The sequence below is a fragment of the Rhamphochromis sp. 'chilingali' genome (assembly GCF_963969265.1).
Source record: "Rhamphochromis sp. 'chilingali' genome assembly, chromosome: 2".
Lineage (NCBI taxonomy): Eukaryota > Metazoa > Chordata > Actinopteri > Cichliformes > Cichlidae > Rhamphochromis > Rhamphochromis sp. 'chilingali'.
The window spans coordinates 5,857,997-5,872,884 of record NC_137930.1 but is presented as its reverse complement, the minus strand read 5'-3'; the positions used below and the strand labels follow the sequence as shown (position 1 = coordinate 5,872,884).

The 14,888-nt window shown below is 40.2% G+C and overlaps 1 protein-coding gene across 1 annotated transcript; it reads right to left on the bottom strand.

Moving 5' to 3' along the window:
- Positions 1–403: 403 nt before the first annotated feature.
- LOC308391828 (ovochymase-2) lies at positions 404–14,354 on the bottom strand. The gene is made up of 16 exons (XM_080874584.1): positions 14,283–14,354; positions 14,068–14,165; positions 13,090–13,187; positions 12,816–12,988; positions 11,757–11,852; positions 11,494–11,672; positions 11,131–11,332; positions 9,620–9,652; positions 9,439–9,529; positions 8,814–8,947; positions 7,192–7,335; positions 6,707–6,831; positions 6,523–6,616; positions 6,313–6,444; positions 4,930–4,989; positions 404–994 (listed from the first exon to the last, which is right to left on the bottom strand). Exons 1-16 carry the CDS (start codon positions 14,350–14,352, stop codon positions 852–854), a joined length of 1,872 nt encoding a protein of 623 aa, XP_080730710.1. The 5' UTR covers positions 14,353–14,354; the 3' UTR covers positions 404–851.
- Between the last annotated feature and the right edge of the window lie 534 nt (positions 14,355–14,888).

Sequence of the window (14,888 nt, the reverse complement as noted above, 5' to 3'; positions counted from 1 at the left end):
GTCAGGACTATATTTATTGACAATCACAAAAATTATATTTGGGAAAACAAAGCAGACATTTATGATATTGGGCTGGGTGGAGGTGGGTTGCAAAGTGGTTTGCTCAAATACTGCATCCTGTATGAGATTAGCTGGTTGGGAGTGTAGACTTTACCAGCTGACCCGTCACCTGATGTGGTGTTGCACTGAGCTGGTGTCCAGTTGATCTCCTGGGATTGAAGCTGAGTTTGGCTTTGTGGTCTTTTGTTATACGCCACTATATTCCTTTTATTAGATACTATATTTTATTCTTTACAAAAATCATGTTTTTGGCAGTTGGAATTGCTAAAAATCAATGTAACATCCAACTGCGTGTCTTTGGGAGTATCCTAAAAAAGATGAGCCAATTTTATTTGTACCCAGTAACAGTTGCAGCATTTTAATCATTTTGTTTAGTCACAGTCACCAACACTGATAAAAACATAGCACGGGGTAGAATAATGCACTCTGTGTCTCTGTGTCAAGTCAAATGATTTAAAAGCAACAAATGTTGACCAAATCGTTGCAAAAAATTATGAGGCAGATTTTTAATACAGTCTTTAATACTTGAACATAACTTCAGGGTAAGAAAATAGCAAGATGACAAAATGGTGTGAGGAATATCCTGAGGTTTCTGTAACAAAAATGACTAAACTAAACTACCAGTGTGGTTCTTGAACTATCAGTATGTTGAAAACTGGAGAGCAAACATTCTAGGAAACAGCAACAAGTAACAGACAAGCGATTGAAAACTCCCGTTTTTGCATTCCCAAGCAGCAGCAGCAGCAGACTTAAAGACAGCAGAATTTAACAGGTAGCCTCCTTCCTGCAGGTTACTGTGCCAGCTCTGATGATTCCCTACTGTAATCTTCATCTACACTCCGGTCCACATTTAAGGTAACATCCTCTGAGGCGTCATGGTCCACATCGGCCCGGTGAGGCAGGGCTCTGGTTCTGTACTGCTGCACAACTAGTTCTGCAACACAGATGTTAAATTAAAAAAAGATTTATGTGAACCAGTCGTAATCTCATTATGTAATTGTGGGATAATGTGAAAGCAAAATACTACATGAATATAACTAAGCCTGGAATGTCAAACCATTTTACTCCAATTTTGGACTCGAGTTTCCATCACTGTCAAGAAGTTAAACTACACATTCAGTTTCTGAGACACAGAAACACAATTTTGACATTATGTCTCAGTTTTTCTATAGATAATGAAACAGTGCAGTAATAAATGAAAGAAATCTGTCAGCATGACTCTGGGCCTAATTTGTAAGAAGAAAATGTGTAAAATTACACAAATCTATTGTTTAATTACTCTGGTGTATTGTGAATGGCCATGACGAGATCGTTATCAATAGGAAACGCTGTTAAACTTGTAAAATTGTTGTGAAAATACAGTTAAAAGTCCTAACTCACATTTTCCAAAGCCACCCTTCGGGCTGGATTGGAGTCTTTGATTCAGGAGCCTCATGTTTGACACCCCTCGTCTAAACAATAGATCCTGCATTAATAAATCTGTGCATTATATTTTGAAATGGAACTGATATAACTCTTGTTGTATCAGTTGTGTTCATGTCTTAAAAAAAGTTTTGGCTAACACCTGATAATAATCACTAATAAAAGCTTGACTCACTGCAGCTTATTTTACAGTATATACCAAGGAGGATAATAACCTTCACAGTTATCAAGAAACGCCAGCAAAACGGGTTTGTTTGAGTTGATCTGCACGTTTCCTGAAAACTGCGCCTGTGTGCACAGAAAATAAAAAAGTACTAGAGATGGTTTTTTTTGTTTGTTTTTTTACATTTGCAAATATTAAAGCAATTGAAATGGCAAATGCCGAATCAGAAATGGTATTTAGCAACAGCAACTTTTTTTAAAACTGCTTTACCTTCAGTACCCATAAAATATCACTAGAGGGCGCTCTGTACCCACACATTTGCACAGCCGCCTCAGTCAGGCGGTCTGAACCAAGACTTGTGTCTAGAAAAAAAGTTTGATTCGCTGATCACGTGAATCCTTTTCATGCTTCCTGTTGAGGACGATGGTTGATGATGGGTTAACTAAAAATATTTTAGGTACTCTCAATACTCAGCATGTGAAAATATATATATAAAACACAAAGCAGCACAAAGAGAAGCATGAAAACCAAAAGATGCATCTCAAATGCTTAACATTTTAAAGTCAAACGCTATCACTGCAGGTTATCACTGCAGGTTACTCATCACCCTCTTTTAATATCAAATCAGTTAAATATTGTGAAATGAATCTAAAAATAATCTTTGGGGGAAACAGGGAGGCTATGAGGCCATAACAGTGGTGTGCTGTTGCATCATGTGATGTTTATCTCTGCCCAGCGCCTGTTGTGTTTACAAGCACCCAGACAGCCTGGTAAAAAGAGAAAGCCCTGAACCGGTCTAATTTTCTTAATGTAATTAATGGATTTGTGATTGAAAGACAAATAGCTATGACCTTTTTTTTGGTAAAATATACACCCGCCCCTCATTTTGTTAGGTCAGCTGCACATCAACACAAATATCTAATCAGCCAATCACTAAATGCATTTAGGCATATAGACGTGATCAAGACGACCTGCTGAAGCACAAACTGAGCATCAGAATGGGGAAGAGAGGTGATTCAAGTGAGTCTGAATGTGGCACAGCTGGTGATTCCAGACTGGCTGGTCTGAGTAGTTCACAAACTGCTGACCTACTGGGATTTTCTGACATAATCATCTGTAGGGTTTACACAGGATAGTCTGAAAAATACAGGAACAAAGTAAAAATCCAGCGAGTGGGAGTTCTCTCAGCTAAAATGATGTATTGATGATAGCTCAAATAACCACTTGTTACAACCAAGGCATGCAGAAGAGCACTTCTGAACACAAACTTTGAAGCAGATGGGCTGCAGCAGCAGAAGACCACCTGGTACCTCTCCTGTACCTAACTAAGAAAAGGAAACTGAGGCTATAATTAACACAAGCTCACCAAATCTAGACAATACAAGATTGTAATAAAAGAAAAACTTTCACTGGTCTGATGAGTATCGATTTCTGCTGCAACGTTTGGCTGTTTGCATCAGAATTTGGCATAAAAATGTGGAAACATTGATCCACCTGCAAACTGTATCAACAGTTCACGTTGGTGGTGGTGTAATAGTGCGAGGGACCCTTGGTACCAACTGAGTGTCGTTCAAACTCCACAGCCTACCCGAGCATTGCTGCTGACCGTGTCCATCCCTTTATGACCAAAGTGTGACCATCTTCTGATGAGGACGTCCAACAATAACATGTCAGAAGCTTAAATGAGCTCAAACTGGTTTCTTGAACATGACAAATCAAACTAGCATCAAACTGGCCTCATCAGCCGCCAGATCTCCATCCAATAGTAGTCGGGCTTCAGTCCTGACATCATTAAATAAACAACATGCTTTGAGAAGTGATGGTAAATCACAGAAAATATAAATTTCATAAAATTTTAGAGGCTAAAACCTGAAAATGTGACTGACCAGTTTTTATTTCTTGCTTCATGTGCATCGTTGAAAACCGTCAAACATTCAAACACACCTGCCACCTACATTCATCCTGAGTCATTTCATTTAATCAAAGTCTTTGAAACGGGGTGGAGCTTCTACTTTCTCAGAACTGGGAAGATGAGGTTCAGTTGGGAAAAAGCAACAGCAAAGCAACACCATGGTCTCACAGGTACTGGGTGTGGTTGGCGGTTAACCCGGCAGACATGCAAAGACAACTAACAGGTTTAGACAGAGAGCTGATGAAAAACAGAACAGATCAGAAAAAAATCACAAAATGTTTTCAATTAAAATAAAAGGTCCTAACAGATCTGAATCCCAATTCAAAGGATTAAAAAAAACACTGAGAAGCGAGACAGTGAGAGAGGTGAAGGTGGAACCACACACACACACGCACACGCACACACACACACACACACGCACACACACACGCATGCACACACAGACACAGGTGGAACTACCTGTTTCTCAGGTGCTGTTGTCATGAGGGGCAGCCTGCCAAGGGACTCTGTCTCTCTGCAGTGCACAGTAGAGTCATTAAACATGGAAAGCTCGACTAAATGACTAGCATATACTGTATGTGATGAATGCACGTGTCTCTTCTCAGAGGACACATTACATCAAGACTAGTGGATTTGATTCTGAAAACTGATATGTTGCACCCACATACTAGTAGTAATGCCAAAGGTCTAATGCTCTTTAACAGCAGCTCACAGGAAACCCTCAGAGCTCTACAGGGTATGAACTCAGTCAGAAACTGAAAGCCATTTCTGTATCATTTTTGGAACAGCTTGCACTCAGATATTTAGTTTTTACAGAGTATTTCTCGGAAAATACCATGACAAAAACAAAGGAGGGAATTCATGAAACAATATCATCTGTTACAAAGATTTAAAAAATAGTTCAGTTATCTCGGCCCTACAAGAAGACTGTTTGAAAAAAAGTAATACTGTGTTTGACAAATTCATGAAACAGATAACATATAAAGCTGAACAGTCTTTTGGAAATGTGTTCATCAGCCTGCTTTATACAAACTGTTGTTTCTCACATTGTAAGCGGTGACGCCAGTGTTAAATGTCTTACTGCCATTCTAAATGCCAATGACACAGCTTTGCTGGGCCCATAACACCACCGGTGGATAAGCTCAACACTTGGAGTTGGCAAATACCATTCATTCATTAATTCATTCACTCATTTATTCACTCATTCCACTCCTGACCAGCGAGCAGCTCCACTGCAGCAGCTCAATATTTAATGCCTTGCTCAGGAACTCCTGAGCAGCACGGACAGACCGGCCACTGTCACTGTTCCTTATTTCTTATTTAACAAAGAAAAAACACATTAAAGACAAAAAAAAAAGAGCAAAGCACCAACCAAAAGTTGTCAAAACATCTGGCAGATCCTCAACATCTGTCCTCTTTTGGTTCTGAAGGTCTGCAGAAAAATGCAACAAGATTTGTATCATACTTTCATGGGTAGTTATTACCTTTATAGGTTTTACTTTTTAACTTTATGTCCTGAGTCTGATGACTCTGTGTTTTGTGTTTGTTTATATTAACTTTTGTTCTCGTTTATTCTGGTTATGTCTTTTGTTAAGATTTGCTGTTTGGTAGGTTTCGGTTCTGTACTCCCTCTGTTCCTGTTCTGAGTCTGTCTCTGCATATGTGTTGAGTTTCCTGTTTTACTTTGAAGGTCTGTGTTCCTCCTTCTCGTCTGTGTAATGAGTGTCAGCCCTGTCTCCCAGCTGTTTCCTCTCAGTCCTGTTCACTTCTTGTATTTAGTGTCTGCGTCTCTCCCTGCTCGTTGTCGCGTCATTCCCCACTGTGCGTTTTGTCTGCCCGCCTGTTTGCTTGTTTAGTTTAGTTACTTTGCCAGTTTTCTGTTTTGCCTGCTGTCGAGCAATAAAGCTGAGTAGTTTTAAGTTCACTTTTGCCTCCACAAGTTTGCTCTTGGGTCCACAATTCCTGCCTTCACACAGTCATGAAACTTCATTCCAGTTACATTTGGAACACCATAGTTAGAAAATAATGTCTCCAATTTGTAATTTTGATATTTGTATTTGGGGACATGGCTCTACTCTTGGCCTGAGACGTCAGAGAGCAGGGCAACAGGACTCGAGCACCGAACAGACGAGAAATATAACAACTGATAAAGTTTCATGTGTAATGAAAGGGTGGGAGATGGCACTGAGCTCATCAGCTGACCTGCCAGACTTGGATTTAATGAAAGGTAATTTTTAAGTGCAGCCATCATCAACTCAAGTGTGCAGGCATAAAAGAATATAAGGGAACGTGTGATATATATTGTTTTAAAAGTAAAGGTTTGTTTATTCTTGTTGGCCAGCATTTTTCAGAGGCTCATGCTCACTAGGATATGGTAGATGAAGATAATTACACAACATTTAAAGTATTAAATTAAACAAAGCTCCACAAATTTTGTAAAGACAACAGATTATTGGGCTGGCTTACAATCATTGGTATTACTATTTACTAATAGACTCATATTACTGAATGAAGGAAAAAATCATATTCACAGACAATAACTGTAACATGTTAGTCTGCACATGTAAGTGGAGTGGCCTCCAGTGGGACAGAGTTCATAACATCTTTTACTTTTACAGGGAAATAAGATGGGGCACTGATATGGTCTGCGGGCCGGCTACATTTAACCCATCACTAATCCACTAAACCCATATCGCTAGACCTTTGGTATGTTAGTAGTTACTCAGTGGTGGGAAACACACGTGCAGTGGGGTACCTGTAATGCTGATGAATGTCAGTGTAGCCCTGAAACCCCTACGAGCGATGCTGCTGTCCGACGTAAACCGAAGCACCATGGTGCTGTGGTAGGAAAGGACAGGAGGAGGGATACTGCCGCCACACAGCAAGGCTAAACAAAGAAATGCAACAAGATACTGAGTGATACAGGTATAAAAAGATGAATTCTGATTTGATGTATCCATCCTACCAATCTCCTCTGTTCCTTCAACATCTCCCAGGACAGTGAGGGAATCATACAAGCATCTCTCCGACTCCTCCAGGTCAAAATCAGTAAACTCCAGCTGAAAATATAGAAATCAACCAGCTTCTAATCACACATGTCCTAATAATACCTTAAGAAGAATACCAGGTAGGTAAGTTGTGCAGCTCACCTTAACCACATGACCCAGAGGAGCATGGATTACCCAGTGGAGGACACAGTCATTACTGTAGGCTTGTGGGTGATTTGGACTGTGTATAGAAGCCTTATCGTCAACCAGAACAAGTGTTCCACATCCTGAGTGCGCGCACACACACACACACACACACACACACACACACACACACACACTAGACAGTTCAGTTTAAAACATTTAAAAACACTCATCTGCACACAAATGCACAAATGTGCTGTTTTTAAACCTAGAGCGTGTGTGTATTTTTTAGAGTCCTCAGTTAGCCTGTTGGTGTCTCAAGCAGCATCCACCTGCATAATTTGCTGTTTGTTACAAAAACCACAACCCACAGACACAGCAGAAGCTAAAATTGTGTATGAGCTGAGTACGCAGTGCGTGCATCACTCTGCCAGCTGTATAGTGTATAATCTGGATTGCACAATGCGCTCGTGTATGTTTGCAGTGTATGTTGTATTTCCCACCAGGATGAGAGTGTCCTTTGACCGCATGGTGCCTAATTACAAAGCCACTTCCTGCTCTGCTAACATCAGAGGAAAAGAGAAGTGTGGCATTGTGGGAATTATTTAGAAGAACTGGGCCGGGCAGCACACTTCCACAGAATATCCCTGAAACACAGAGGCACATGAAGACGTTTAGATATTTACACACACTTTTCTTGATATGTATTCCATGAACAAGATTCTCTCGTTGTCAGTGTGTGCATTCGGGGTGTCATTCAGTGTTTTGCAAAGACTAAACCTGTGCTTACCAGCAACATTTAGCTGCATGGTCATCAAAAAAAATCCTACAGAAAATCCTAATCCTACATTCATCAATTCATGTGAAAGAAAGAATTAGATACACCGTCAAAGCTGTGGGAAGCTTCATGTTTTCAGCCAAGCTGTTTACGATAAGATATATTATGTAGGCCAACCACATCCTGACCCCGGCACAGTTTTAACTCACAGCCAAGACACAGAAAAACTGCTACCTCTTACAGCCATTTGTAAATTATTTGAACTGGCAATAGGAACATACCCTGTATATAAAAGATGGGCATAGCCTCCACAATACCAATCACTGGGTTGGTGGGCTCTGTTTGAAGCCTCATAGTGGTTTAGCAACCATATTCACTTCTTTTTAAGCCACAAGTGACCACATTTGAAGCGGAGAGGGTGGAGTGCTGAGTTATCAGCTCCTACTGGCAATGGGTGCAACATCCACATCTGCTACTTAGTATTTGTAACAGGCTAACTTACCAGAACAGACGCACAATTTTCTTAGGTCTGTGCCAAATAGCAGGTCATGTTATTTGGAAGATAATTTAAAAAAAAAAAAAAAATCCAATAAGTGACTTAGTGAAACTGAGGCCCAGCAGAGAGCCATGAGCTACAGCTGCATGTGTCATCACATGTCACTCAGTGTGGCTGCGCTTCTAATTTTAAGCCTCACCTGCATCCAAATGGATGAGGTGTAAAAACAGAGTTGTTACAAAAGGGGAGACCACATTATTTTGTTCACCAACATGTTTTCTAAAGGTATTTTAACATCGCGGTTTGAGGTTGCCATTGTGGGCACTTCTGCATGAAGCCCAGACATATCAGAAATATTACTTCTCATTTCAAAGACGTGATATATAAGAATGTATTTTTAGAAATGTTTCACATGTCCTTTAACACAGCCATCCCCAGAGGTCCAGGCTGGCTCTGATGCATCTTTAGTACAGTATAAGCTGGTGTATTGGATTCCTTTCCCTTACAGTATCTGAATTCTTTCACCCATGAAGATGACATTTCACAACTCCTCCAATCGGGCTCCAAGTGGGAAAGAGTTAGGAGAGTCATTACTTCATGACCCCCATGGTTGCTCGTATTAAATGAATGAAGGTGAACTGAACAGAAGCTCAATAACTGGCTTTTTCTTTTTCAGTTGCACATATATTGATATTTTTCATTACATTACTACAATAGACTACATATAATGATAGTATTGTGAGACTCTGCGATTCCCACAACATACAAACTAGTTGTTATTGTTGAGGTTAGCCAGGAAATGATTGTGAGTCAGTGCACTGTAAGCTGAAATGAAGGTGTTTGAAACTCACCAACAGGCCGATGGCTTCCTACTGAAACAGTGAGTCGATCATACCGACAGTACGAGTCGTTCTCCAAGTCAAAAAGATCGAACTCCAGCAGAATACTATAACCTGGAGGAACGCTGATGCTCCACAAACACAACCTGTATGAAGGCATGAACAGTTTAACCAGGGCACTGTATTTCCCTTCTTTACATCCATATAATCCTGAGCTAAAAGTCAAATGTTAGTTTTTTAGAGTTTCTCATCCTCACAGAATTATAGGAAATATTGATTGCCAGTTATCTTATTAAGCATGGCGTTAGCTCAGGCAGCTTCTGGCACATCGGCTGATCTCAGTGACTGCTCATATCAGCACATCTGATTCATTTGCTTTAGGCTGCACATCTGTAAGCCACCTCATAACCCACCTCCACCCCAGCTTGTCCATTCAGTCTGCATCGAAATCAATTGATATCGCATCTGTTGCATGGACTGGTTGTTGCTCTCTCTGCCATCTTTTAAATTTATGCACGTAAATGGCCTCAAATATAAATCACTACAGATGGATTTACAGTGTTCTCTTGACTACACTGATTCTGACTGAGCAGGCAGTTAGCACCGCCGCTTAGTTCTTCTCTGAAGTGTCACTCACTGGTTGTTGTCATAGCGATCGCCATGGAGCCTGGGATTTTTGATTACCCCGTTAATGTCAGACACAGGCCCATCTCTCACACTGCAGAGTCCTGAGACACACGCAAACATCAAAGAAGCATGAGCACATTATGAAATATAGATGAACAAGAGTTGGTGTAATGAGTGGAAAGACAACTCACTTGATGAAACCGTTGTCTGCTGCTGGTGCTCAGCTGAAAGAAGTAGAAAGATGAAAGAGAGAACATAAATATAGATGGAAGAACTTCATCTGTCATCAGAATATTTGTTTCTGGAGGAACTGTGGACAAAAATCCACAGAGTTAAACCGCAGATTAACGTAATCTAAAATGTTCTAATTAGTTAATTCATATTTATTCAATACAAAATGTTTTTTCTCCTAATTTTCAGAATGACACTGCTGAGTTTAAACAATTCAAAAATGCCTACAGACGTGGTTTTTGTAACCTTTTCTTCTCATAAAAATAATAATAAAAATCTGTTCTAACCATGATGACAGCATCAGATTAAGTCCAGCATGCTTTGATAAAGCTCAGCCTCAAAAGTTGTCTTTGTTGGGATCCACAAAGTGGCCCCATATGGAGAAGCAACAGCTTTAAATTGTATCACGTTAAATATTAATAACAGCAGCAGCTGCTAAATGAACTGCAGACAACAATCTGCTGCTCATGTTTGTGCATCACACACTGTGTGAAAGCTAACGTCATCATACAGGGATGACACATACAAGATGCTATGCGTCTACTGTACAAAAGTCCTGAGGAAACCCTCATTTCTTCATATTCTGCTTGGAAAATAGGAATAATATGTTATTGTTTTCATAGATCCAACTACAGAAAGGCAAGAAATGAGACATTTTTGTGACAAACAGTAGTAACAAAGTATCAGATACATCTTAACTTTTGTTTATTGTTTATTTGAGTTATCTGTTGTGTTTAGACAGTGTTAAGTGGTTTTCTTCAGAGGAAAGAAGCACTGCTCTGATAAGGGTCCGATACGAGGGCCGGAATGAAAATGAGTGACAAAGAAGTCACTGTATAAAAGGAAGACTTGGAAAGGCCTTCAGAGAGCCGGGACAGCTATTAAGACTGCTCTTTAAAAACAGTTACAAGTAAGTCGGGCTCCTTGGAAGCAAAGTATAAAGAAAGGAAAGGTGACTCAATGCTTTTTCACAGTACTGTACTCACAACACTTAGAAAGCTGGGCGATTAGTTAAAGGAATGTCACAAAGGCAAGTGTGTTTGTATATTACGTCATGAAGGTCTGTTTTTTAAGAACATATTTGAATCGATTGCTGATGAGGAAACAAAGAATCTTTACCTTCATCTCCTGATATTTCAACAAACAGACATTGTTTACATTCCTGTCTGTTACATCACATTTTGATGGTCAAGCAGCACTTTAAAGGTTAGGAAAACAGGTTTCTCACCACCTTGATATGTGGGTGGAGGCATATTTACTGCAATATGTTTCTACAAGCTTTAGCTACTTTTTAAGTTTGTCCCTGACTAAACTACAAAGTGACATTCAGATGTTATCAGATGGATCTCAGGGTGTAATAGCCACTTTGTAGCAGCACTGTACTACCTCCATATATGGTTATCATGTGACACACCATGTCTATCACACTCTTTAGAAGCAAATATGCTGTATATGCTGTATCAAAACCTACCCTCTCTCAATTTACGCTTGATCCAAGGCAGCAGCAGCCTGACGTCAGTGAAAATCCCCGGAGAACCTCGTTTGGAAGGGGGGCGGCTGCTGTTGTTTCCCCAGCTCCTACCACATCCTTTACCCCAGGAAGTCATGCCCAGCGCCACCCAGCGATGACCTTCTGACCCTGCTGGACACACCAAAGGACCTCCTGAGTCTCCCTGGACAGAGGATGAAGTCGTGGGTCAAGGGATGAGTCAATTATTTAAAGCTCAGTGGGATAGAATGACTGATTTACGGCACTGAATTGTGCTGTAAATAGAGCATCTGTGAGGATGGAGAAAAAATCTGAAGTTATAGATAATGAAAAGATTTTTAATACCTGACAGGCATCCCTCCCTCCTGTCTCTGGGCCGGCACACAGAACTGTCATGCTCGGCTGAGGCCGGACGAGTCTCTGGTTCATCATAGAACCTTTAAGAGTTTGGAGGACATATTTACATTTGGCTCGGTCAACCAAATCCAAATGCACCTCTCTCAGAACCATAGGAAGATGACCCCCTAAGAAACAGTTACATAGATTGGAATAGATTAAAAAGCTCCAGTCTAATTTAACAATATTTAAAAGTCAGAAAAACGACATACGTTCCTTTATCCTCCCCCATCCAGCCGTCATGCAAGCGGTCTGAGGAAGGATATTGTCATTAGGTAAAGGCAGACATATCGGCTGGACACGAGCTCCTGTTGAAAAAGTCACATCAGGTCAAATTAAAAACCATGGTGGCCCGAAAGTACAAAACACAACAGAAACACAACATTCCTTGTTTCTGTTTTCACATCATTGCATCATGCTTGAATGTTATTCTCAGCAGTGTCCTTGTGTGACTTTTGTCATTGTTGAACCTGACAAAGAATCTGTAAGTTGTACTTGCTTGCATGTGAGCTATGTGTGTCCTGTGACGAGCTATGATGCTTCAAGCAAGCATGCAGACTGCATACACATCACTGTGCTCTGAGGATCTGAAGGAACATCTTAGAGCCATTACATGTTAAAACTGCACTGACCTTCAGTCTGCTGCTCCCTTCTTTGCAAAGGGTCACCGCAGCAAATCTGCATATCTGATTGGTCGGACGATCTTCCTCACAACTCTTGAGGAATTTGTCTCAAACAACGAGTAGTCACATGTTAAGTGAATGTGTTAACCATGCACCATGTAGCCACACCATCCCAGCATTTCAAACTTAAAAATTCAGTGCTGTCAGAAAACTTCTAATGTAACAGAGACCTCCCACCTAGATTCAGATACCTGGTTCTTGTGAAATAATCCAGAAGAAATTGGTTTGTTTTTTTTTAAATTTGATAGAAAGAGTTGATACAAAAGATATAATTCTATTTTTATAGTTGATTTGCTCCATTTGTAGCCACATAGCTTTCTGTAATAACATTTTCTCCTTTACCATATTGATGTCTTGAAACCAGATGTGACAGATGAGGTGTGGATCTGAGAAAACATGCTGATCGACTCAATTGCAAATCATCGGCAAATGAGCGGAACTGGACTGGAATTCACACAGTAGACTTGATTTTTTACTCAATATGACCCAAAATGCAGGTTTAAGGCACTTGTTTGAGTCTCTGAGTCGAACACAGTGATCAGTATGACACGTTATTTGATTTTGAACCAATGCGAACAGAAAACTTGCCCATCTGGATGCGTTGGTTCAGCTCTATGAGAGCTATGTCATAGTTCATCGGCAGAGCAGGGTTGTACTTTTCATGGACTGAGACAGACTTGACCAGAAAGACTTGCTCCTCCTCATCGTGTACTCTCTGGTCAAACTCTCCAACAAGGACTCTCACACCACTGAGAAACTCTCTAGAGAGAACATTCAAAGCTTATCATTTATTCCCGTTAGATAAAATGTTAATTCAATTCTGCTCAATTATAAGTCGTGTCAGTGACATAACGCTTTATACTTTGACAAAGATGTGAAGCAGTGTGCAGCAGTCATTATCCAGCAGTCACTCAAGATGGATCCTCCACAGAAATGAGAGCCCCTGTTCTGGAGGGAAACCTGAGGACAGACGATCCATAAGAAGATTAAGCAGAGCCAACAGCATGAGTCAGTTTGTCACTAAAAGAAAAGGCTGGTTTACCCTTTTCTTTGTGTTTGCTATGCCAGCCTTAAAAATGACACTTTTTTCATGCAGACCCATGAATGCAAGATTCATGTAAAATGCAGCAGATGTGTGAAGTTTAAATGTTTAAAATGATGAGCAAAGTTGCAGTCTCTCATATTGCAGGACTGCGGTGCTGAATAAGGTTTTTTTTTTTTTTTTTTTTAATAGCAACCCTTTAAAGCCTGAAACATTAAATAATAACCAGAGAAATATATATATTTTTGAAAGTGAAGCATTTATTGAACCTTTTGATAATTAAAAAAAAGAAACAAGTTTCAATTCGTATTTTGTTTGCTACATACTTTATATTTTTGTGTGTGTAATTTATTTACATTTTTCTAGGGGAAAAACACACGGATAATTTAGAAGTTTTAAAAAAAACTTTCAAAAGTTTGTATGTGTCAAATATGATATACTAGGCATTAAAGGGGTTAAACCGAGCAATTGAGCAACGAAGCAATTTATCCACAAAATTCCACGGAGCTGTCCTTTTTGGTTCATAGTGTAAAAGGTTACTCCCATCTCTTTGTCATTGAGTGATCCTCAGGAAATACCAGCATGAGCAACCATGTCATGTTTGTGGAGGACAGAATACGTGGTGAGCCTGCATGGCCGCTGATAACCATCAGGGGTGAACAAGAAAGGAAAGTTCAACAATAACTTTAACCACTGATATGCATCTTTAAAGATAAGCAAAATAGCAGTCAGATCAGACAGCTAAGCTAAAGAAAAGAAAGAAAGAGAGAAACCTGAAAGAAGAACTAAATAACTGACCAACCACGGGTGTGATCCGTACATGGCTTCAGTTCCTCCTACCACCCTCAGAGAGGAAACCGTCGGGTTCCACACTTGAGAAATTCCACATTTCGAACCTAACAGAAAGCATCAATACTTTTGAGACCACTGACAACATTTTCCCTCAGCTCTGTGTCATTTTAAGACATGAAAGGTTGTGTGTTCCTTTTTTCAGCACCCATCCTATTACTCACCTGTTTGAGCAGCATGGATGTCAGTGTTTACCCAAAAATACAGAGAGAGCAGAGCGGCGGTGGTCCTCATCATAACCCGAGCATGGAGAAAAGGTCTCATACTGGGCAGACAAAAAGGTTTATAAGGACTAGTGTGATGTGAGGGTATACTCACAAACAAACCAGTAAAGGCTGGCCGTGATGGTGATTGGTGAGTTCAAATGTCGCAGTAAAAATTAGTTGGAGAAAAGTGGTGAAAGTGTTTATCATCTCAAGGTCAGCTGTGGTGAGGTGTGCAGAGTGTTATTGGTGCCTCAAAAACAGGGCAGCAGCTGTAAAGCCTTCAAGGGGGAGAAACAGTCATAAAACACGCACAAAAGGACAGAGAGCACACTTACTGCCGCACAGCCTGTGTGAAAAGAAGTGCTGACGTAAAAGCAGCCAGAAAGGGAGGAAAACGGGGAAAGCAGAGAAATAAAACGACAAAATCTTCCAAGTGTCAAAGCTGCAGCCTCTGTGAAGGAGTCCTCTGAATCATCTGACATTCAGAAAAATATTTACATTTTTAAAATTTCACACAAATCTCATTTTCAGAGATGTTTGCTTTATTGGATATTAGATTAACAC